Source organism: Peromyscus californicus, unplaced genomic scaffold, assembly GCF_007827085.1.
Source record: "Peromyscus californicus insignis strain IS unplaced genomic scaffold, ASM782708v3 Scaffold_7__1_contigs__length_154581171, whole genome shotgun sequence".
NCBI classification, from domain to species: domain Eukaryota; kingdom Metazoa; phylum Chordata; class Mammalia; order Rodentia; family Cricetidae; genus Peromyscus; species Peromyscus californicus.
Genome location: NW_026294595.1, coordinates 139,009,323 through 139,032,461, shown reverse-complemented (window position 1 = coordinate 139,032,461; position 23,139 = coordinate 139,009,323). Strand labels below are relative to the sequence as shown.

The 23,139-nt window shown below is 42.1% G+C and overlaps 1 protein-coding gene across 1 annotated transcript; it reads right to left on the bottom strand.

Moving 5' to 3' along the window:
- Nucleotides 1-9,779: 9,779 nt before the first annotated feature.
- On the bottom strand, nt 9,780-11,959 carry LOC128102193 (seminal vesicle secretory protein 5-like). The gene is made up of 3 exons (XM_052725756.1): nt 11,764-11,959; nt 10,995-11,314; nt 9,780-10,406 (listed from the first exon to the last, which is right to left on the bottom strand). The coding sequence occupies exons 1-2, from the start codon at nt 11,837-11,839 to the stop codon at nt 11,034-11,036; spliced, it is 357 nt and encodes a 118-aa protein (XP_052581716.1). The 5' UTR covers nt 11,840-11,959; the 3' UTR covers nt 9,780-10,406; nt 10,995-11,033.
- Between the last annotated feature and the right edge of the window lie 11,180 nt (nt 11,960-23,139).

The window sequence follows — 23,139 nt, the reverse complement described above, 5'->3', positions numbered from 1 at the left end:
TCTAGACAGCCTGATGTCCCTGTCATTAGGTAACATTTCATCCTTCTGGGGTCTTTGATGGAGTTGAAGACTAAATAGTTATAATTATAGCTTTTCTTAGTTATAATAGAAAATAAATTAGATGCAAAACTTTAGACTCACCAAGATAAGATAGATAATTAAGTATTTTCTCTAATTTTATCAAATGTAAATGGATTGGGTAATGTTATTATAATTCTTACTTAATAACTGTTTTGTTATATATAGTTTTACTATATTAGGGTTAAGCTTTCCTTTTTAATTAGACAAAAAGGGGGAAATGCTGTGGAACAATCATTTCTATACTATGAATATGTATTACTCTCATTGGTTAATAAAAAGCTGATAGGCCGGTAGGAAATTAGGTGGGAAAGCCAACTTGAGAATGCTGGGAAGAAGGAGGGCGGAGACAGGGAGAGGCCAAACAGCCACTGAGCAAGCAGGATGTGTAAAAAATTAGGTAACAAGCCATGAGACACATGGCTAAGCATAGATAGAAATATGGGCTAATTTAAGTGTAAGAGGTAGCTAGTAACAAGCCTGAGCTATCAGCATTTATTATGGTGATATTTTATTTGTATTAAAATATTATTTGTATGTTAATAAATAAAGTTGCCCGGGGGTCAGAGCTATTAGCAAGCCATAGGAAAGCAGGGCAGTGGTAGCGTACGCTTGTAATTCCAGCACTTGGTAGGCAGAGCTGGGTAAGTCTCTGTGTGTTCAGGGATACAGCCATTATTGGATACACATGCTTTTGATCTTAATGCCAATCGTGGAAAACCTGGAGGCCTATGCAGACAGGCTGTGAGGAGGCGGTCATGTGGTTGGGTTTACAACCAATGAGAAGGCAGGACAGGAACTCTATATAAAGACTTTAACACAGGGGTAGCTCTGGTTCGGAGAGGTAGGACCACCGCAGGAGGAAGGGTAAGGTTTTAGCTCTTAGCTCTGACCTCTTGGCTTTCTTCTTTGCATTGGTTCTGTGTTTATTATTTAATAAGAAGGTTGGATACATCTACAATTTATAATTCATATTTAGTCTCTGAGTCAGTTTTTTGGGACCAGGTGGTTGGGACAGGAAATGTCCATTTACATTGTTGCTTTATTGTATGTTGAGTGTGTGTGTGTGTGTGTGTGTGTGTGTGTGTGTGTGTGTGTGTGTCCTTCTACTTTCCTGGTTTCTTCAGAGTACATCATTACAGAGACTTTCCCATGGTGGTGCTACACAGCTGCACTCACAATGAGCTCTTAGGAATGTCCTCTGCCATCATAAACTGAGTGAAATACGTAAGCTGGAATCAAAGTGAGTGCTTCTCACCTGTGTGGAAGTCTACATTTCTGCAGTCATCAGACCACCCTAATGCTCTCAGCCTGCCATCTCTTCCCACTGAGTTCTGGGGTCTGTGCTGTGGGCACAGCAGGGGAGAAGGGAAGAGCACCCCTTCAGTGAGCCTGGGTGTGGTCCCAGAAGAGCTGGGTTGTCCTGAAGGGAAGACAGGTAGAGTTTATTTTCATCTATCTCCTCCTAAATTCTAATCTGCCATAGGGAGCATGGTGTGCAGGGTGAGGGGAGAGGAGAGGCATGCTTTTAGGGAAAGGAAAAGAGTGGAAGTAGTGTATCACTAACTGTGGGTTCCGTGTGGCCCTGCTACCGTGGTTCTCACTGTGTTCTTAGTGATTGCTCCCCCAGCAGAGCCCTTAGATCACAGTGGAATCACCCTGACATGACATTGCTTCCTGTGCCTGCTCGCCTCCACTCCTCCCTCTGCTCGCCTCCACTCCTCCCACTGCTCACCTCCACTCCTCCCACTGCTCGCCTCCACTCCTCCCACTGCTTTTCTCTTGAAAAAAATCTCCATGCAGAGATTGATTGTGAAAGTAAGGATCTGATAGCTTTGATTGTATTCTTAGATTAAAGAATTACTCTGTTATTTAATCTACTGTGCAAAAGATGTAAATAAAATCCAGGGAACATATTTGAAGGGACAAAAAACCCAGAAGTTGCAGAACGCAGTATTATGTAATTGATATTGATATTTGTTAAAACCTCATTAAAATAAACATTCATGAGAATAAAAGCAAGAACCAGCCATCCAGGAGGCTATAATTTATAGATAAATGTTTTCCTACATGTTAGTATTAGGTGGTTAGTTTCTGCTGTTTGAATTGGTCCCAATTGTCACCTTGGTGAACACTTCAACTGTCACTCCTCCATTCATTAAGGTGACACTCGTTTCCTCCAAGATATTCTTCCTTCACATTCTTAAGGAACATTCAAAATGACCTTTCATTTTTGTTTATGTTGTTATTTAATATATCTATGAAAAATAAAAGTCATGACTCTTACAGCAGACAGAAGGAAGATGTCTGGAATGAAGCCGTGTGTGCTGGCTAGTTTTTTGACAGAAGGCAGAGTTGTTTGGGAAAGGGAACCTCAACTGAGAAAATGCCCCCACCGGATGGCCAGTGGGCAAGACTGTGGAGCATTTTCTTGACTGAGGATTGATGTGGGAGGGCCCAGCTCACGGTGGCCGGTGACACCCTGTATACAGTGGAGGAGTCTGGGTAGAACCCACAGACACTGTCTTGCTATGTAACAGCTCTACAGCATTCCCTACCAAGCCTTCAGTCTTAACGTGAAGGGGCTTAGTCCTGTACATCATTGGCCACCATCAAATGCTATGAAATAAGAAGTAGGAAAAGGCACAGGAAATGTATGTGAGAGCACAATGGTTAAGTTTAGATATTTAGTCTTTCTGGGTACTTTGGACAGTTAGGACCAAGAATAAGTAGATTTGATGGCATGCTAGATGATAAGTTCTGGGATTTTTTAAAAACAAATGTTTCTCCTGATCCTGCACTTTCCTGCCACCCAAATGCCAGCTGCCTCTTTTTAGTTTATACTTACTTACATGTAAACTTTAGTTAATGTTTTCCAGTTAAATAGTCCACTAGTATTTCTTTCTTCCAGTTTTCAAGTATTTTCTAACTTTTTTTTTGAACTTTATTTTATGTGCATTGGGGTGAAGGTATCAGATCTCCTGGAACTGGAATTACAGATAGTTGTGAGCTGCCATGTGGGTGCTGAGAATTGAACCCAGGTCCTCTGGAAGAGCAGCCAGTGCTCTTAACCACTGGGCCATCTCTCCAGCCCCTAACTTTTTAAATAATACCTTTTTCTTTCTTTTTTAACATTATACAGACTGAACAGGTTTTATTTATGTATTTAGGAATACTCATACACAGACTCATACTCATGTGTAACTTACAGAACACCAAATAGACTGGAACAGAAAAATAGTCCTCTCACCACATAATAATCAAAACACTAAACGTGCAGAATAAAGAAAGAAGATTAAGAGCTGCAAAGGAAAAAGGCCAAGTAACATAAAAAGGCAGACCTATCAGAATTATACCCAACTTCACAAAGGAGATCCTAAAAGCTAGAAGGTCCTGGACAGATGTTTTACAGACACTAAGGGACCACAGATGCCAGCCCAGACTACTATACCCAGCAAAGCTTTTACTCACCATAGATGGAGAAAACAAGCTATTCCATGACAAAAACAGATTTAAACAATACCTATCCACAAATCCAGCCCTACAGAAAATACTAGAAGGAAAACTCCAACCCAAGGAAGTTAGCTGCACCCACAAAAACATAGGCAATAAATAATCTCACACCAGCAAATCCCAAAGAAGGGAAACACACACACACACACACACACACACACACACACACACACACACACTCCCAACAACAACAACAAAACAAAAAAATAACAGGATTAACAATCACTGATCATTAATATCTCTTAATATCAATGGCCTCAATTTGTCTATAAAAAGACACAGATTAACACAATGGATACAAAAACAGGATCCATCCTTCTGCTGCATAGAAGAAACACACCTCAACTGATAAGACAGATATTACCTTGAAGTAAAGAGTTGGGAAAAGATTTTCCAATCAAATGGACCTAAGAAACAAGCTGGTGTAGCTATCCTAATCTCTAACAAAATAGACTTCAAATTAAAATTAGTCAAGAGATGGAGAAGGACATGCCATACTCATCACAGGAAAAATCCATCAAGATGAAGTCTTAATTCTGAACATGGTTGCCTCAAATACAAGGATACCCACATTTGTAAAAGAAACATTACTAAAGCTTAAATCATACATCACACCCCACACATTAAGAGTGGGAGACTTCAAAACTTCACTCCCACCAAGAGACAGGTCTACAGACAGAAACTTAACAGAAAAGTAAGGGAACTAACAGATGTTATGACTCAAAAGGATTTAACGGATATCTACAGAACATTTCACCCAAACACAAAAGAATATACCTTCTCAGCACCTTATGGAACCTTCTCTAAAATTGACCACATACTCAGTCACAAAGCAAATCTCAGGAGATACAAAAAATTTGGAATAACCCCCTATATCTTATTGGATCACCATGGCTTAAAGTTAGAAGTCAACAACAACGGAAATTACAGAAAGCCTACAAACTCATGGAAACTGAACAACTCTCAACTGAACCACCTCTGTGTCAAGGAAGAAATAAAGAAATTGAAGACTTCCTAAAATTCAATGAAAATGAATCCACAATGTACTCAAACTTATGGGACACAATGAAAGCAGTGCTAAGAGGAAAGTTCATAGCACTAGGTTCCTACGTGGAGAATTTAGAGAAATCTCACACAAGTGACTTAACAGCACACCTGAAAGCTCTAAAACAAAAAGAGCAAACTCACCCAGGAGCAGTAGGCAGCCGGAAATAATCAAACTCAGCTGAAATCAACAAAATAGAAACAAAGAGAACAATACAAAGAATTAATGAAATAAAGAGTTGGTTGTTTGAGAAAATCAACAAGACTGACAAACCGTTATCCAAAATAACCAAAAGGTAGAGAGAGAATATTCAAATTAACAAAATCAGAAATGAAAAGGGAGATATAACAATAGACACTAAGGAAATCCAGAGAATCAACACTTCATACTCAAAAACCTATACTCCACAAAACTGGAAAATCTAAAAGAAATGGACAATTTTCTGGATAAGTACCACATACTAAAGTTAAATCAAGACCAGATAAACAACTTAAATAGATCAATAACCCCTAAGGAAATAGAAGCAGTTATTAAAAGTCTCCCAACCAAAAGAAGCCCAGGGCCAGATGGTTTCAGTGCAGAATTCTACCAGAATTTCAAAGAAGAGCTAATACCAATACTCCTCAAATTGTTTCACACAATAGAAACAGAAGGAATATTGCCAAATTCTTTTTATGAGGCTAGTTATCTTGATGCCCAAACCACAGAAAGATGCATCAAAGAAAAAATTCAGACCAATCTCCCTCATGAACAATGATGCAAAAATACTCAATAAAATACTAGCAAACCAAATTCAAGAACACATCAAAGAAGATCATCCACCATGATCAAGTAGGCTTCATCCCAGAGATGCAGGGATGATTCAACACACAAACCTCTGTCAATGTAACCCACCATATAAACAAACTGAAAGGAAAAAAAAAACTCAGATGATCATCTCATTAGATGCTGAAAAAGCCTTTGACAAAATCGAACACCCCTTCATGACAAAGGTCTTGGAGAGATCAGGGATACAAAGAACATACCTAAACATATAAAAGCAATATATGGCAATCCAACAGCCAACATCAAATGGAGAAAAACTCAAAGCAATTCCACTAAAATCAGGGACAAGACAAGGCTGTCCACTCTCTCCAATCTATTTATTATAGCACTTGAAGTCCTAGCTAGAGCAATAAGACAACAAAAGGAGATCAAGGGGATACAAATTGGAAAGGAAGAAGTCAAACTTTCACTATTTGCAGATTATATGATACTGTACATCACTTATGTAACTCCCAAAATTCTACCAGGGAACTCCTACAGCTGATAAACACCTTCAGTAATGTGGTAGGATAAAAGATTAACTCAAAAAAAATCAATAGCCCTCCTATATACAAATGATAAATGAGCTGAGAAAGAAATCAGAGAAACACCATCTTTTACAATAGCCACAAATAAAACAAAATATTTTGGGGTAACTCTAACCAAATAAGTGAAAGATCTATGTGACAAGACTTTAAGTCTTTGAAGAAAGAAATTGAAGAAGATATCAGAAAATGGAAAGATCTCCCATGTTCTTGGATAGGTAGGATTAACACAGTAAAAATGACAATCTTATTAAGCAATCTACAAGTTCAATGAAATCCACATCAAAATCCCAGTACAATTATCCCCAGACCTCAAATGAACAATACTCAACTTCACATGAAAAAAAACAAAAAACTCAGGATAGATAAAGCAATCCTGCACAATAAAGCAACTTCTGGAGGCATCACTATCCATGACTTCAAGCTCTACTATAGCAATAAAAATAGCTTGGTATTGGCATAAAAAAAGACAAGTTGATCAATTGGATTGAATCAAAGACCCCTGTATAAATCCACACACCTATGAACACCTAGTTTTTGACAAAGAAGCCAAAATTATACCATGGAAAACAGAAAGCATCTTCAACAAATGGTGCTGGTGTAACTGGAGGTAGACATGTAGAAGAATACAAACTGATTCTGCACAAAACAAAGTTCAAGTGGATCAAAGACCTCAACATTAATCCAGTTACACTAAACCTGATAGAAGGGAAAGTGGGGATTAGCCTTGAATGCTTTGACACAGAAGACCACTTTCTGAATATAACACTAATACAACAGACACTGAGATTGACAAAATTAATAAATGGGACCTCCTGAAACTGAAAAGATTCTGTAAGGCTAAGGACATTGTCAATAAGACAAAATGGCAGCCTACAGAATGGGAAAGATCTTCATCAACCCCACATCTGACAGAGGTCTGATCTCCAAAATATATAAAGAACTAAAAAAAAAAAGACATCAAAATACTAAATCATCTAACTAAAAAATGGGGTACAGATCTAAACAGAATTCTCAACAGAAGACTCTCAAATGGCCAAAATACACTTAAAGAATTTTTCAACATCATTAGTTATCAGGGAAATGCAAATCAAAACAACTCTGATATACCATCTTCCACCTGTTGGAATGGCTAAGATCAAAAACACTGATGACAGCTCATGCTGGAGAGGATGTGGAGTAAGGAGAACACTCCTCCACTGCTGGTGGCAGTGCAAACTGGTATAGCCACTTTGGAAATCAATATGGCAGTTTCTCATAAAAATGGGAATCAACCTACCTCAAGATCCAGCTATCACAATCTTTGGAATATACTCAAAGGATGCTCAATCATAGCACAAGGACACTTGCTCAACTATGCTAATAGCAGCATTATTCATAATAGCCAGAACCTGGAAACAACCTAGATGTCCCTCAACCAAAGAATGGATAAGGAAAACGTGGCACATTTACACAATGGAGTACTACTTTTCTGTAAAAAATAATGACCTCATGAAATTTGTAGGCAAATGGATCAAACTAGAAAAAATAATTCTGAGTGAGGTAACCCGGACCCAGAAAGACAAACATAGTATGTATTCAGTCGTAAGTGGATACTAGGAATAAAGTACAGGATAACCAAACTACAATCCACAGCCCCAGAGAAGCTAGACAACAAAGAGGGATGCATGAATTTCCCTGGGAAGGGGAAATAGAAGAGATCTCTTGGGTAAACTGTGGGTAGGGTAGGGGTGAGGGTGGGGTGGGAACTTGAGGGAGTGAGACAGGTAGACTGGAGGCAGGAGGCAGTTTGGGGGGGCAGAGGGTTAGGGAGAAACCTGGTGCCAGGGAAATTCCCAGGAATCCACAAGGATGGCCCCAGCTAAGACACCTAGCAATAGTGGAGAGGATATCTGAGCTGGCAATTTCCCTTCTTCTATAAGCCTCAGCAAAACCAGAAGGCTAGAGTATGTCAGGTTTTCTGGGATTTTTAAATGGCATCTCAGCAATTTATAATCACTTCTGATACTGAGTGATGTTGGGGAGGAAGTCAGAAGTCAGGGCAGAGTTATGAACTTAGTCTGACTGTCATGATTAGGGTCACATGAATGCCATTTGAGTTTCTCACAGTGGCTTGAAATGTACAGCTGACACTCAGCATCCAGTAGCAATGTACAGCTGACACTCAGCATCCAGTAGCAATGTACAGCTGACACTCAGCATCCAGTAGCAATGTGCAGCTGACATTCAGCATCCAGTGGCAATGTACAGCTGACACTCAGCATCCATTAGCAATGCACAGTTGACACTCAGCATCCAGTAGCAATAGGACACAGATATTCACTTCCTCTCTTCAGCAGTGTTGCCTATAATAGTTGGCCGTGCTCCAGGCTCTGATGTCCTACATTCCCATGCATACCAGCGGCACTAATTGGACTCAATGCTAGAAGGAGGAGAAGAAAGAGGAAAAGAGGAGTAGGAGGGAAGAAAAGGAGGAGGAGAGAAAAAGGAGGAGAAATGAAGTTTGGGAGAGGATGTTGGGAAAGTCAATGTGAAGAGTTGGTGGTGGGGATCCTTGGCTAGGAGTGACTGTACTTAAAGAGGCCCCTTTCCACATATCCCCATATTGGGGGCTACAGAGATTAAAAATAACTATTTTAAAGAGAGCTTATTCAATTTGTAACAACCTGCCCTCTTTCTGAAGCTGTTAGCATTCTTCCCTGAAATAAAATGTGCTTAATCTATTCTAAAATTATTCAAAGTCTCCCTCAGCCTCCTCACGTTGAAATCCAAACATCACCCACTTTAAATCAACGCCTTCTGACATTTCAGTTCTGAAGAAGAATTTCAGCTTATCAACTGTGACACCAGGGAGGCGATGTATTTCCAGAGCACACCTGTGCAGCAGACGCAGGACAGGTGTCCATTCCAATTGAAGACGTTGTGGGAAAATGTGTGTCCATGTCCCAAGCAGGTCTAGATCTCAAACTTCTCCCATAAAGCTGCAGAAGAATGCTGTTTTCAGCGCTCTTTTTGCTGGGTGCATCAAGGTGATGGCCCAAACCTCTGAACTACTAGCTGTGAGAGATGTGTAAATATAGAAATGACTACAATCCCAGAGTCCCGGTGCAGTGGCTCTGTCCTCTGGGCATGAGACCCTGTTCTCAAAATATCACAGGCAGATCAGTTGCCATTTGCTCACACTCAGAATTGCTCTCTTCTTTCCACAAAGATCAAGCATGTCCTTGACTAAGAATCTGTCAGTGATGTTTGTGGAATCACAGAAGTGTCCTGGCCTCTGTCTGTGTCATCCTTGATGCTGTAATGAGGTTTGAAATTAATATACTAATGTTATATCCATGTAGACCCTGGAGATCTAATTAAAAAAATGATTTGATTAGAGATAAGTCTGTTCTTTCACATGTGGGACTGGAAGCCAAACCTCCCGTCTATAGGCCTGTGTTGTCTTCCCTCTCCATATTTATTTCTGCTCTTGAGAGATTTACGCCCTGGAGTCCTCATTAAATACTCAAAGAAAGGTGTGTGAGCATCAGGATTTGCACTTGAAGACACCCTCTCTACCTATTACAGCTGGTCCTCTGGTGTGTCTCTCCACAGATGGTATTGTTTAACACACACTTGTGTAAGCAGTAGACATTTCTTGTACCACACTTAGAGACACTGAATCTTTTCTGTTTTTAAAAAATTGTTTATTTATTTTTATTTTATGTGCATCGGTGTTTTGCTTGTATGTATGTCTGTGTGAGGGTACCAGATCCTATGCAACTAGAATTACATACAGTTGTGAGCTGGCATGTAGATGCTGGGAAATGATCCCAGGTTCTCTGGAAGAGCAGTCAGTGATCCCAAGTGCTGAGACATCTCCCCAACCCCTGAGGATGCTGAATCTTAAAAGAAGCCATTCAATGAGCAAGATTCTTGAACCAACCCTAAGGATGTGCTGCTGTGGACTGGTGAACCTGAAGGCTCCTGATGAGGGCTTCTCAGCGGTGTATTGGGACATGTCTTCTCTGACATATCCTAGGTTGCCAGTTTAAGGCCCCACTGAGAAGAGGGTCAGGCAGGGATTAGGGTTGGTGGCACTTCTACTGAATGATGGGTCTCCATCCAGAACGTCGGAAATGTGTCTTTGAATATGATTCACTGTACTGACACAGAAGGTCACTTTATTTACTTGTAGAACTGTTAATTTCAGGAATCCCACCCAGCCCCTATGCCCCCAAAGCAGGAGACTTCAGGAGATAATGATGCAGAATGATATCTTTTTTTTTAATTGAAAAGGTTGAATTTGAATATTGTCAGGTTTAGGAATCTTAAGGAAAAAAAAGTGTGAGAAGGAAGTGAAATCCATGGCTGTTTCTGGGACCCTGTGGGAGTCTGCATCCTGAAGATAACACAGGCTTCTCTCAGTTCGGTGGCACCTAGGGAAGGAGAGGTCAGCCTGTGAGGTAGGACAGAGAAGGGCACAGGGGACATTTGGTGTAGGTCTCAGGTCTCTGTGGTTCCCTTTACTGCAGCTTACTGCTGTATTTCATCTCTAGTGTGCCATAAGCAGGGCAGTTGTCTTTCTTTTTTTGAGAGGGAAGAGGAAGCTAATTCGTGGCGACATGGCCTCTGAAAGAGATAATTGCTCCTTGCGGGGCTACTGTGTAGACACGAGGAGATTGGGTCTACTGCACTATTTTGTGCCACAATAAGCATGAAATTAACTTTTACAAGCACAACACAAGAAGTGACGAGATTCTATCACAAGCTTATACATATGCTTGTGCAGGTGGTACATACTCAATTTTATCACTTGCTGGATTGTACAGGGGAAAACCATTAATGCTACACCCGAAGGGTAGGAATTCAGGACACAGTCATAGCTCAGGTGTTTCCCTCAGTTTCCCAAAGCTCCCCAGGTATGCACAGTGGGGATCAGTCAGTCTCACAATGGCCCAGTGAATAGCCATGCATAACTTGGAAACCCTGAGGCAGGCCTCTCCCTCACCTGGTAATATTCTCACCTTCATATTGGTCCAGGTCTTCAGCTGCCAGTGGACACATTATTTACCAGCAATCCGGGTTTTCATTCTGCTTTTGAAAGAGCTCATGTCTTCTCTTTGAGATCCTCTGGTCTTGTAACCAAGATCGCCGCCCTCAGAAGTGTGTTTATGCTTCCTCTCCTCATAGACTTCCTCACTGAAGGCGGGTTCAGGACTTCTCGATTTAAAGGAGTTCCATGAGCTCTCACTGCGGCTGTACTCATCGTGGGAAGAACTGGATCCTCCGCTGTCCCCCAGTGCCTTTAGATCCATGTGGTCTTCAAATGCTTGTGAGAATTTTTCTGTGGAGAGAAAAGCATGCCTGATTCTCTATGTCCATCTTTCCCTGTATTCTGGATTAGGTGTTCATCAGGACACTGTCAAGAGCCCATGCTTCAGCTCTGGTTGTGGACTGTGTTCAGATGTGCCCTGTTGCTGTTTTGTTGTCTATAAAGCTCTTGATCTTTTAGTCTAGCTAGAAATTGGAATGATCTACTTGTCAAATGGCCCCTTTGACTCCCCCAGAGATGACAGTGAGGATGCTCGTGCCACCTGATGTCCCACATTCCCCTGCAGCCCTCATTACTGACACTTTGACTGTCATGTCACTGATGTTCACATAAAACTGACGGCTAAGACTCAGAAAAGACTCCGTTTCCATCAGGGCTAGAAGCCCTGGGAACACAGCTTTCTGCAGACTCCAGGTGGACCCTTCCAGGACCATTGTCTGCAGAACAAACTTGCCACTCACCACGGGTTTTCCTTGAAGCTGTTTCTGTCACCAGAACCAGGAGCACTGTAAGGAGGAAGAAGCCGGTAGGATTCATCTTGCCAGGAAGGGCCTTGGCTGAGAGCTGAGCTGAGCTTTTCCTTTATATATTTCCTGACAGGCTTTGCCTGAAGATATGAAAGGCAATGACCTTTCTTATCTGTAAATGTCAGCTTCGTTCTCTGCTCAGTAGGGGTCTTGGTACTGCTCCCTTGAACTCTGTAAGAACACAACATCAGAGCATGCCCAGAAAAGCTCCCTTGTACTTTCAGAACACCACAGAGCGATTTCTGTACTTCTAGAACATGTTTCAGTTCAGAGTGGGGAAGAGACTTCAGGCTGCAAAAATATCCGTGACTTGATCATGCCTTCATTCTCCAGCATGGAACCCCTTCTAAGACACATCACTGAAATAACCACAGACTCAGCTCTGAACCTGTATTTTCAGAACAGCCTTCATCCACGGAGTTTTTATTTGAAAAGGCGTGAACTCAGAGGCAGAAGAACACAGGGAGAAATGGCTTTAAAAAGGATCCGAAGAGAGGAAGTTTGAATGGTCCGTAGAAGATCTCATTGACAGAGCCCTTACCTAGCAATAGTGAGGCCCTCACTTTAGTCCTGAACACTGCAGAATAAACACATAAAAAATAAATAGATTAAAAAAAGAGACACATCAGCATTGAAAGCTGACAGGATGTTTATAATTATAATTATTGACACGTGCCCAATGCTCTTCAACACTTTATATTGGCTCAGTCCCCCTCCAAACTGTTTCTTTGTTTTTTTTTTTTTTTTTTTTTTTTTTGGTGTGTGTGTGTGTGTGTGTGTGTGTGTGTGTGTGTGTGTGTGTGTGTGTGTGTACTGGGGCAAGGAAAGGGTTTATTTCATTTTATACCTTATAATCTATAATGAATGATACAATTTCATTTTATACCTTATAATCTATAATGAATCATACGAGGACAGGAACTCTAGCAGGAACCCAGAGGCAGGAACTGAAGCAGAGACCATGGAGGAACCCTGCTTAGTGGCTTGCTCTCATGCTTGCTCAGCCTTCTTTTTTGTTTTTTAGTTTGTTTTTTAAATTGTTTTTTATATGTAACATTATACCCAGTTCAATATACCTATAGGTAAGCAAGATATAGGTGGCACAAAAAATTAAGTTTGTCATATTTCTCTTGGAATTTTGGTCTCTACACTCTACTTTTTTATACATTTGTCTCTCTCATAAAATATTTTTTGAGATGATGATATAATTGCGTCATTTCCCACTTCCCTTTCCTTCCTCCAAGTCCTCTGATATGTCCTCCTTGCTCTCTTTCAAATACATGGCCTGTTTATTTATTAGCTGTTGTTACATACATATAACTTCCTAAATACACTAATACAACCTGCTCGGCCTGTGCAATGGTACTTGTATATGTATGTTTTCAGGACTGAGCATTTGGTATTGGATAACCAACTAGTGTACTCTTCCATGGGGAACACTTTCTCCTGATCTCAGCATGCCTTAGTTGCCTACATTTGTTTGTCTAGGATTGAGGCCTCATTTCCCCCATCTACTTTGACTTATCTATTATTGTAGTCCTTATTTAGCCTATGTTTAGGTCATCCCATTCGTGAGACTGTATGGTGTAGCTTCTGACATTTCTAGGAGATACAATCTCACAGCAAACTATCTATATATTTGTGTCTTAACCATCTTTCCACCCCTGATTTCACAATGAGCCCTGGAATTTAGGTGACAGAATTCTGTTGGAGATGCCAGTTGGGACTGGACTCCTCAACTGTGCATTTTGAGTGGTTGTGGTTTTCTGCAATGCTTTCTTTCTGTTGCAAAGAGATGCTTCCTTGATGTGGGGTAAGGACTATATTTATTTGTGAGTATAAGGACAAATATTTTGAATGTAGTTAGGGATTATGCTGATTTAGTAAATTTATGGTTGTAGATTCTTTTCTAAGATCCATGACTTCACTAGCCATGGGTAGTTGGTTAGGTTTTTAGTACCAGGCATGATTCTCTCTAGTTGAGTGGCTCTTGAGTCCAGTTAGAGAGTTGTTGGCGACCACCAATTTGTGCGTGCCACTGCAGCAGCCTTAGGGCCATCTTTGCGTTCTGGCCATTGTTGTGGTTAATAGGCATCATAGTCCTAGGTGCCTCATTACTTTGTTACCATGAAAAAGAGACCTCAGGGAGGATGCTTTCAGATCAGTTCCAGCTCAGGGGTCTCTGAGCCCTGTGTCTGAAGTGTATGATGTCTTCAGCAATAGGGACTTACCTCCACCTCTCTGGAGAAAACTAAGGACACTAGCAATAGTCTATAATGTTTTGGGAGTTGGACAACCCCAACCAATGACTCAAAAGGGAGCTTCTCATGCCTGGTCTTGGAGTTTTTGTTAGATGGTCTATGGCTTTTGGAGAGAGAACTGTCAGCCCAAATGGGAAAAAATTAATTTAAACTATGTATGTGTATATACTGACTTATTTGTATTTTTGGAAAGATCATTAATACTGTGATTCCTTATGAGATTTTCAGGCATCCTTACTGTTATTTTTCTTCCTCCCTCCCTAATTAGAGCCCTCCTTGTGCTCTCTATTACCCCTGCAGATTACTTTTACCCCACTATTCTCATTACCACCACTCCCGCCTCCATGCTCACAATGGTCCCCTTCTACTTCCCTGGTTTCTGCAGAGTACATCATTACAGAGACTTTCCCATGGTGGTGCTACACAGCTGCACTCACAATGAGCTCTTAGGAATGTCCTCTGCCATCATAAACTGAGTGAAATACGTAAGCTGGAATCAAAGTGAGTGCTTCTCTCCTGTGTGGAAGTCTACATTTCTGCCGTCATCAGACCACCCTAATGCTCTCAGCCTGCCATCTCTTCCCACTGAGTTCTGGGGTCTGTGCTGTGGGCACACCTGGGGAGAAGGGAAGAGCACCCCTTCAGTGAGCCTGGGTGTGGTCCCAGAAGAGCTGGGTTGTCCTGAAGGGAAGACAGGTAGAGTTTATTTTCATTTATCTCCTCCTAAATTCTAATCTGCCATAGGGAGCATGGTGTGCAGGGTGAGGGGAGAGGAGGGGCATGCTTTTAGGGAAAGGAAAAGAGTGGAAGTAGTGTATCACTAACTGTGGGTTCCGTGTGGCCCTGCTACCGTGGTTCTCACTGTGTTCTTAGTGATTGCTCCCCCAGCAGAGCCCTTAGATCACAGTGGAATCACCCTGACATGACATTGCTTCCTGTGCCTGCTCACCTCCACTCCTCCCACTGCTTTCCTTTTAAGAGACCTCCAGGAAGTGCCTCACGTAGAGACTGATTGTGAAAGCAAGGACCTGATAGCTTGGGTTGCAGTTTTAGATTAAAGAATTAATCTGTTATCTAATCTACTGAACAAAAGGTTCAGATAAAACCCAGGGAACATATTTGAAAAAGAAAAAAAGGTCCAGAAATCATAGAACACAGTATTATTCTGATATTGATAAAGAACTCATTCAAGCAAGCATTCATCAGCATGAAAGCAAGAAGCAGCGACCCAGGGGGCAGGAATACGCAAGCATAAGTTCACCAGACATATTGGTTCCAGTTAGTTGAATAAGTGAAACTTGCTGGATGATTGTTTGGAAAGCAAGTAATGGCACACAGTTTGACTCTCAGCACTGGGATTGCTGAGCCAGTATATATATAATTTTTTTATTAAGAAATTCTCTACTCACTCCACATACCAACCACAGATCCCATCTCCATTCTCCCACCCCGCAGCCCTCCCTCCCAAGCCACCACCCCCCATCCCCACATTTTCCAAATCAAGCTTCTCCCATGGAGAGTCAGCAGAGCCCGGCACACTCAGCCAAGGCAGGTCCAAGCCCCTCCCCGCTGCACCAAGGCTGTGCAAGGTGTCACACCTTAGGTACTGGGCTCCCAAAAGCCTGCCCATGCACCAGAGACAGATCCCAATGCCCCTGCCTGGGTGTCCTCCAAACAGTTCAAGCCAAGCAACTGTCTCCTGTATCCAGAGGGCCTAGTCCAGTCCCATGGGGGCTCCATAGCTGTTAGTCCACTGTTCATGGGTCTCCACTAGTGTGAGCCAGTATATTGTATAATCAAAGTCAGTATGGGTGACATAAGCAACACTCTTATGGAGATGTGTTAATCCCACCAGCGAGAAGAAAACAACCACCACAATTTGAGCCAAATTTGAAGCAATCTTTAAATAAATACTGGCCAGGATGGTGGACTCTGGCCAGGTCCATTCTGGGGTTCCCAGAAAATGGCGACCAGTCACATTTTGCAGATGCTTATAAAGGCAAACCCATAAGGTTATATATTTCCCACCAGGTCCATTCAGAGGCAAACAGTTGTGCTGATTTACTTCTTGTCTCTGTACCTCCTCTCTACATGTGATCAAGCACATCTGGTGCAGTTGGGTAAAACAAATTTGTTCAGGGGAGCAAAAACATGTGGCAAGTTATCTTACATAAACAATAGCCTCCAGAATTTCAGGAAGTATCTGTCCTTGGGCAAAGGGGCTTACAAGTTAGAGGCATTTTCGTTTTATGGGTCTCTTGGGCACAGTCATTAAAACTGAAAACATAACTTTGGCTCTCACAGATGTTAACAAAATTCAAGAATATTAAAACAGGCTATGTATGTTATAAAATTGGAGAATAAGATGTTTAAGGAACAAAAGAGAAAAACTAAATGTTTTCCCTCAATTGTGTACAAAAATCACTTAGCAACTTAAAAAAGATTAAAAAATCACCCATGTATCTTACAATAGTTAAAAAGTATAAACTGTCTAAACATTGTGGAAGAGTATGGAAGGCTAAGATCTACCCTGGATTCACAATGTATGGGCACATGGACGTTAACACACAGAAGCAATGAGAGAGGAATTATAACATGTGTTGTGGTGGTTTGAAAGAAAATCGCCCCCAAAGGGAGTGGCACTATTAGGAAGTGTAGCCTTGTTGGAGGAAGTGTATAACTGTGGGGGTGGGCTTTGAGGTCTCTTTTGTTCAAGCTTCCCTCAGTGTGACGGTCACTCGACTTCCTGTTGCCTGCCTATGAAGATGTAGGACTGTCAGATCCAGCACCACGTCTGCCTGCATGCTCCCAGGCTCCCCGCCATGATGGTAATGGACTGAACTTCCGAAACTGTAAGCAAGCCACCTCAATTAAACATTGTCCTTTATAAGAGCTGCCGTGATCATGGTGTCTCTTCACAGCATTAGAAGCCCAACTAAGACATGTGTCACTGCATTATGGTAAATACATCTCTTACATCCTAAGAGACTGGAACTTCTGCTGGACCTCACAGTCAGAGTCAACAATAAACCATGAGGTCACTTAAGACTGCTATCCTACTGTGTACTCAGCCTCTTTTAAAGAAAATAATGTAATAATCAACCTTACTTGCCCTGGATTTCCCATTTAACCAATTCTACAATCTAAGTTAATGCATAGCTATAATGTTGAATTATGTATTTTAACTGTCCCTGACCCAATGCATGTGTATCATTTGCTGAAAGCAGCAAATACAGAAGTTGAGAGCAACCTTCTAAAATGAATATTCACCATAAATGTTGAGTTCAACACTTGGATATTGGTTGATAAACAACGATGCTTGTAGTATTGTTTGTTGTCCTGGTCAGTTGGAGTCAGTGACTAAATCCCTTGTCAACCATTGTTAAAGATGTCTATAAGGTATCTTCTTTCATCCTCGTGGGATGATTTCTACGCAGGCCAGTAAGCACAGAGTGGAAGCCTTTAGGAGGATGGGAGACACGGATGGCATGGTAGAGAGATTTCAAACCTGGACTCCCTCTTGGGTAAATGACTCCAAAGGGAGGCGCTGTTTTTTCTTTCCTGAGTGTGGCACTGATCCGTTATTGGTAACTCAGAGTTAATCGCTAATGTGTTTAATTCACACAGGAATAGGAACACAAGGAGGAAACTGAAGGAAAGTTAGGGTTGTTTCACCGGCGTCTTAGGGCTTCTATTGTGGTAAAATACCATGACCAAAACTGACTCGGGGAGCAAAGGGTTTATTTCAGCTTACATGTCCCAATCACAGTACATGTGAAGGAAAGGCAGGGCAGGAATTTATGCCAGAAACTTCAAGGCAGAAACTGAAGTGGAGGTCATGGAGGAACTCTGTTTACTGGCTTGCTCTTCATAGGTTAGCACCCAGGACCACAGCCCAGGAGTCTCACTGTCCACAGTGAGCTGGGCCCTTTCACGTCAATCAAGAAAATTGCCAGAGATTTTCCCACTGGCAAACCTGGTGAAGGTATTTTCTCAATTTAAGTTTCCTTTCCCCAAACATAAATCTTAAAAAAACGTGGATCTTAGAAAACTCTTCTCTCCTAGCATACCTCCAAACTGCAGTTGCACGTCTCTCCTTACACTCCTCCCAGCCCCTCCTCCAAACCTCCCCTTCCCTCTAGATCCATTTTTTCTCCTTTTCCCTTCAGAAATGGGTGGGCCTCCAGAAGATATTAACCCAACAGGGCATAACAAGTCGCAATAGAACTTGGGAGAAACCCTCATATCAGGACTGGGCGAGGCAACCCAGTAGGAGGAAAAGGGTCCCAAGGGCAGGGGAAAGAGTCAGAGACAACTCCACTCCCACTGTTAGGAGTCCCACAAGAACACCAAGCTACACAACCATAACATATTTGCAGAGGACCTAGTGTAGACCCATGCAGGCTCTGTGACTGCTACTTCAGTCTCTGTGAGACCCTGAATCCTGCCTAGTTGATTCTTTGGTCCATGTTCTCCTGGTGTCCTTGACCCCTCTGGCTCCTACAACCCCCCAACACTTCTGCAGGATTCCCCAGCTCTGAGGGAAGGACCTAATGGAGATCTCCAATTTGGGCTTTCTCTTTGCCCAGTGTTTGGCTGTGGGCCTCCTCATCTGCTCACATCAGCTGCTAGAGGAAGCCTCTTTGATGACAATTGGTCTAGGCACCAATCTATGAGTATAGCAGAATATCATTAGGAATCATTTTATTGATTTTTTTCTATCCTGGGTCTCTGGGCTATCTAGCCTCCAGTTCCTGGTCATCCAAGCAGTGTCAAGCATGCACTCCCTGTCTTGGTATGGGCCTCAAATTAGACCAGTCATTGGTTGGCCACTCCCACAAGTTCTGTGCACATCTTGCAGGCTGGATAGATTGTAGGTTGAAGGTTTTGCAGCTGGGTTGGTGTCCTAGTCCCACCACCAGAAGTTGCCTGGTTACAGAAGATGGCCAGTTCAGGCTCCATATCATCTTTTACTAGGAGTCCTCACTAGGATCACCCTCATAGACTCCTGGGAGTTTCTACTGCATCAGGTGGGGTGCGAAGGGGGGAGAATGAGAGAGAGAGAGAGGACAGGGAGAGATAACTGGAATTAGGATATTTTGGGGGTGATATGGAAACCTAGCATGGGAATATATTCTTAATTAGTGACTAATGGGGGATGGTGCAGCTCATTGTAGGTGGTGCCATTCACATTCACGACTGGTGGTCCTGGGTTCTGTAAGAAAGCAGGCTGAGAAAACCACGAGGAGGAAGCTAGTAAGTAGCACCCCTCCATGGCCTCTGTATCAGTTCCTGCCTCCAGGTTCCTGCCCTGTTTGAGTTCCTGCCCTGACTTCCATTAGTGATGAACAGAGATATGGAACTGTAAGCCAAATAAACCCTTTCCTCTCCAAGTTGCTTTGGTCATGGTGTTTGATCACAGCAATAGTAACCGTAACTAGGACAGACTGTTTTCCACAATGTTAATCTGGCCAATACATCTTTCCATCTGTTGGTGCCTTCTTCAGTTTCTTTCTTCAGTGTCTGGAGTTTTTAATATATAAGTCTTTCACTTGCATGGCTATAGTTATCCTGAGGGGTTTCATTGTTGTTTTTGTTTTGCTTTTTGAGGCTATTCTGAAGAGCACTGTTTTCCTGATTTCCTTCTCAGTCAGTATGTTTGTCATTTGGAAATAGGAAGACTACCAATTTTTGTGTGCTGATTTTGTATCCTGTTACTTTGCTTAGGTTGTTCATCAGCTGTAGAAACTTTCTGGTGGAGTCTTTAGGGTCATGTATGTAGAAAATCATATTACAAATAAGGACACTTTGACTTCAGTTATCTAAAGCTCTGGCTAAGACTTCAAGTACTACATTGAATAGGTATGAAGAGAGTGGAACTTCTTGTCTTGTTCCATGTTTAGTGGAAATGCTTTGGATTTCTCTCCATTTAGTATGATGTTGGATGTGGGCTTGATGTAAATCACTTTTACAGTGTTTAGGTATATCCCCTGTGTCCCTACTATTTCCAGGACTTTTATCATGAAGGATGTTTGTATTTCTGCATCTAAAGGGAATATCATGTGGTTTTGTCTTTTAGTCTCTCTATATGAATACACACACCTTCATATAGGTAACAATATAATTAAAGAAAAAGTTGTTATAAATTTAAGGGGGAGTGGGATGGGATATGAGATGAGTTGAAGGCTGTAGAGTAAGGAACAGAAACAATGTAGATACAATATTCATGTTTGAAATACTAAAATTTTAATTAAAACTATTTATTTTCATTTTATTTATTTTTTATTGTTTGAGAATTTCATACAGGCATACAGTATTTTTGATCAAAGCCATCCCACATTTCTTTCCTCCTAATTTCTCCACTGTTTCCTGCCAATATGCCCTCTCAACTCCATTGGTTTTTTGTTTTGTTTTTGGAAACAGGGTTTCTCTGTGGACCCTGGCTGTCCTGGAACTCACTCTTTAGACCAGGCTGGCCTTGAACTCATGGAGTTCTGCCTGCTTCTGTCTCCTGAGTGCTGGGATCAAAGGCATGCACCACCACCATCCAGCTCATTTGCTTTTTGTTAAATCCACCCACTCTGTTTAGTGCTGCCAGTATGTGGTACATGCCTGGGGGCTGAGTACAGGTGGCCTCTCTAGGAACGCATCCCTGAAGAAAACTGACCCCCACTCCACCAGCTAGCATCAATTGCCCAGAACCCCTCAGGTAGTCGTAGAACTTTGTGAGACCTTCCCCATCCATGCTAGAATCTTAACTGATTTGATCTTGGGTATGTCTTGACCACATAGTCACAGCGACTCTGAATTTGTGTGGCTGATAACCCTGCCATGCCCAGAAAATACTGTTTTCCTGTAGATGTCTACTACTTCTGGCTCTTACAATCTCTCTATCCCCCTCTCTCCAAATGACCCCTGAGCCTTGTGGCAGGAGTGAGAAATACAGCTAACTGATGGTGAAGGGCAGAAAGGACAAGAAAACGATTATTGGGAGATGCCATTTCTCCCATTGCTTTATGTCAACTCTACAGGCCCTCTAAGGGAGATGATTTCTCAGTGTCACCCAGCAGATGAGAGACGCACTTGATTATTTCCCACTTTCTCATACTTCTGGGTCCAGAATTCTTCTATCGTTAAATTGCAATGGCTTACTCCATCAGATTGTTTGCCATCTAGTTTCTATAATCCCAGCCCATGCCTGGTCTTTTATCTCTCAATATTTATTGCCCACAATCACTTTGCAACCATTATAGCTTTAAGACATAGTATTACATTAAAGAGATAGGTGTATCACAGTTTTACAAGGACTCCTGTGATGCATGGCTTTGGACCAAATGTCCATTGGTCTTAGGATTCCATCTAGACTTGGTCTTGCTTACCTAAGATACTGTGTACCTAGGCAGGGAAGAGTGTCCTTTCATGTCCATCAAGTTTTTCACCTTCCTGTTAATTCAAGGTACCTGTGTTCTGATTCCATTCTAGATTCTGGAAAATAACAGTAGCACACCATCTTTAGACCAAAGTTCTTCTCTCCGTGGACATGGAAGGGGCAAATTCCCTTCTCTCTCTAAGCCTCAGCAACACAAGAAGGCTAGAGTATGTAGAATTTTCTGGGATTTTAAATGGCATCTCAGCAATTTATAATTCACTTCTGATACTGAGTGATGTTGGGGAGGAAGTCAGAAGTCAGGGCAGAGTTATGAACTTAGTCTGACTGTCATGATTAGGGTCACATGAATGCCATTTGAGTTTCTCACAGTGGCTTGAAATGTACAGTTGACACTCAGCATCCAGTAGCAATGTACAGCTGACACTCAGCATCCATTAGCAATGTGCAGCTGACACTCAGCATCCAGTAGCAATGTACAGCTGACACTCAGCATCCATTAGCAATGTACAGCTGACACTCAGCATCCATTAGCAATGTACAGCTGTCACTCAGCATCCAGTAGCAATGTACAGCTGACATTCAGCATCCAGTAGCAATAGGACACAGATACTCACTTCCTCTCTACCTTTCATTCCTGGATCCAAAAGGCAGCATGCGCCAGGACTTGGTCTATTTATTGTCTGCAGTAGGACCCCCTCAGTCTCAGGAGACATCAGGAGAGAAACCAGTAGAGCAACCCCTTGAGCCATGATCATGATCTTCAGAACTGGTTACCACACAGTTCTTCTACCCCTACTCAGGGTAGGCATCCAACAGAACTAGCAGGTAAAACTCAGTATTCACATATGCATGGAAGAATGCTACAAAATACTGACTTCTGGACATGACAGGGCCAGTACCCCCATGGACCCATGATAGCTGTGCTTGCCAGCAGAAGAGCTGGATGAGATCAATCCAGTCAACACTCCTGCTGTGGGATGTTCTGTATGTTAAATGTGTTGCTCTGATCGGTTAATAAATAAAACACTCATTGGCCAGTCGCTAGGCAGGAAGTATAGGCAGGACAAGCAGAGAAGAGAATTCTGGGAAGTGGAAGGCTGAGGCAGAGAGATGCTGCCAACCACTGCCATGAAAAGCAAGATGTAAGGTACCGGTAAGTTATGAGCCACATGGCAACTTATAGATTAATAGAAATGGGTTAATTTAAGATATAAGAACAGCTAGCAAGAAGCCTGCTGTGGCCATACAGTTTGTAAGCAATATAAGTCTCTGTGTGTTTACTCGGTTGGGTCTAAGCGGCTGTGGGACTGGTGGGTAAGAGAGATTTGTCCTGACTGTGGGCCAGGCAGGACTGGAGAAAACTCCAGCTACAAATGGTGCCCAACGGCTCAAGTTTCCACCTTAAACTTGAGAATATTTAATAAGCAATTCTAAACAGAGCTAAAACCAGGTTCCTGCTTCATGTCTTATACGGGTGGCTAGATGCTGCAACATGTGGGCTTGAGCTGGTCTATGGCGGGTTCATGATATGTGGGCTTGACCTATTCCCACAGAGTTATATTCCCACCAAGTTACACAGATGGTTCTGTAAGCCGTGCAACATGGTGCGTGGTGGGTTTAGCCTTTGATAGTACAAAAAAAAAAAAAAAAAGAGGATTC

Coding starts and splice junctions, on each gene's coding strand:
- LOC128102193 (XM_052725756.1), bottom strand. CDS start 11,839: ATGAATCCTACCGGCTTCTTCCTCCTTACAGTGCTCCTGGTTCTGGTG. Junction 11,315..11,763: donor AGCTTCAAGGAAAACCCGTG/GTGAGTGGCAAG, acceptor TTCTCTCCACAG/AAAAATTCTCACAAGCATTT.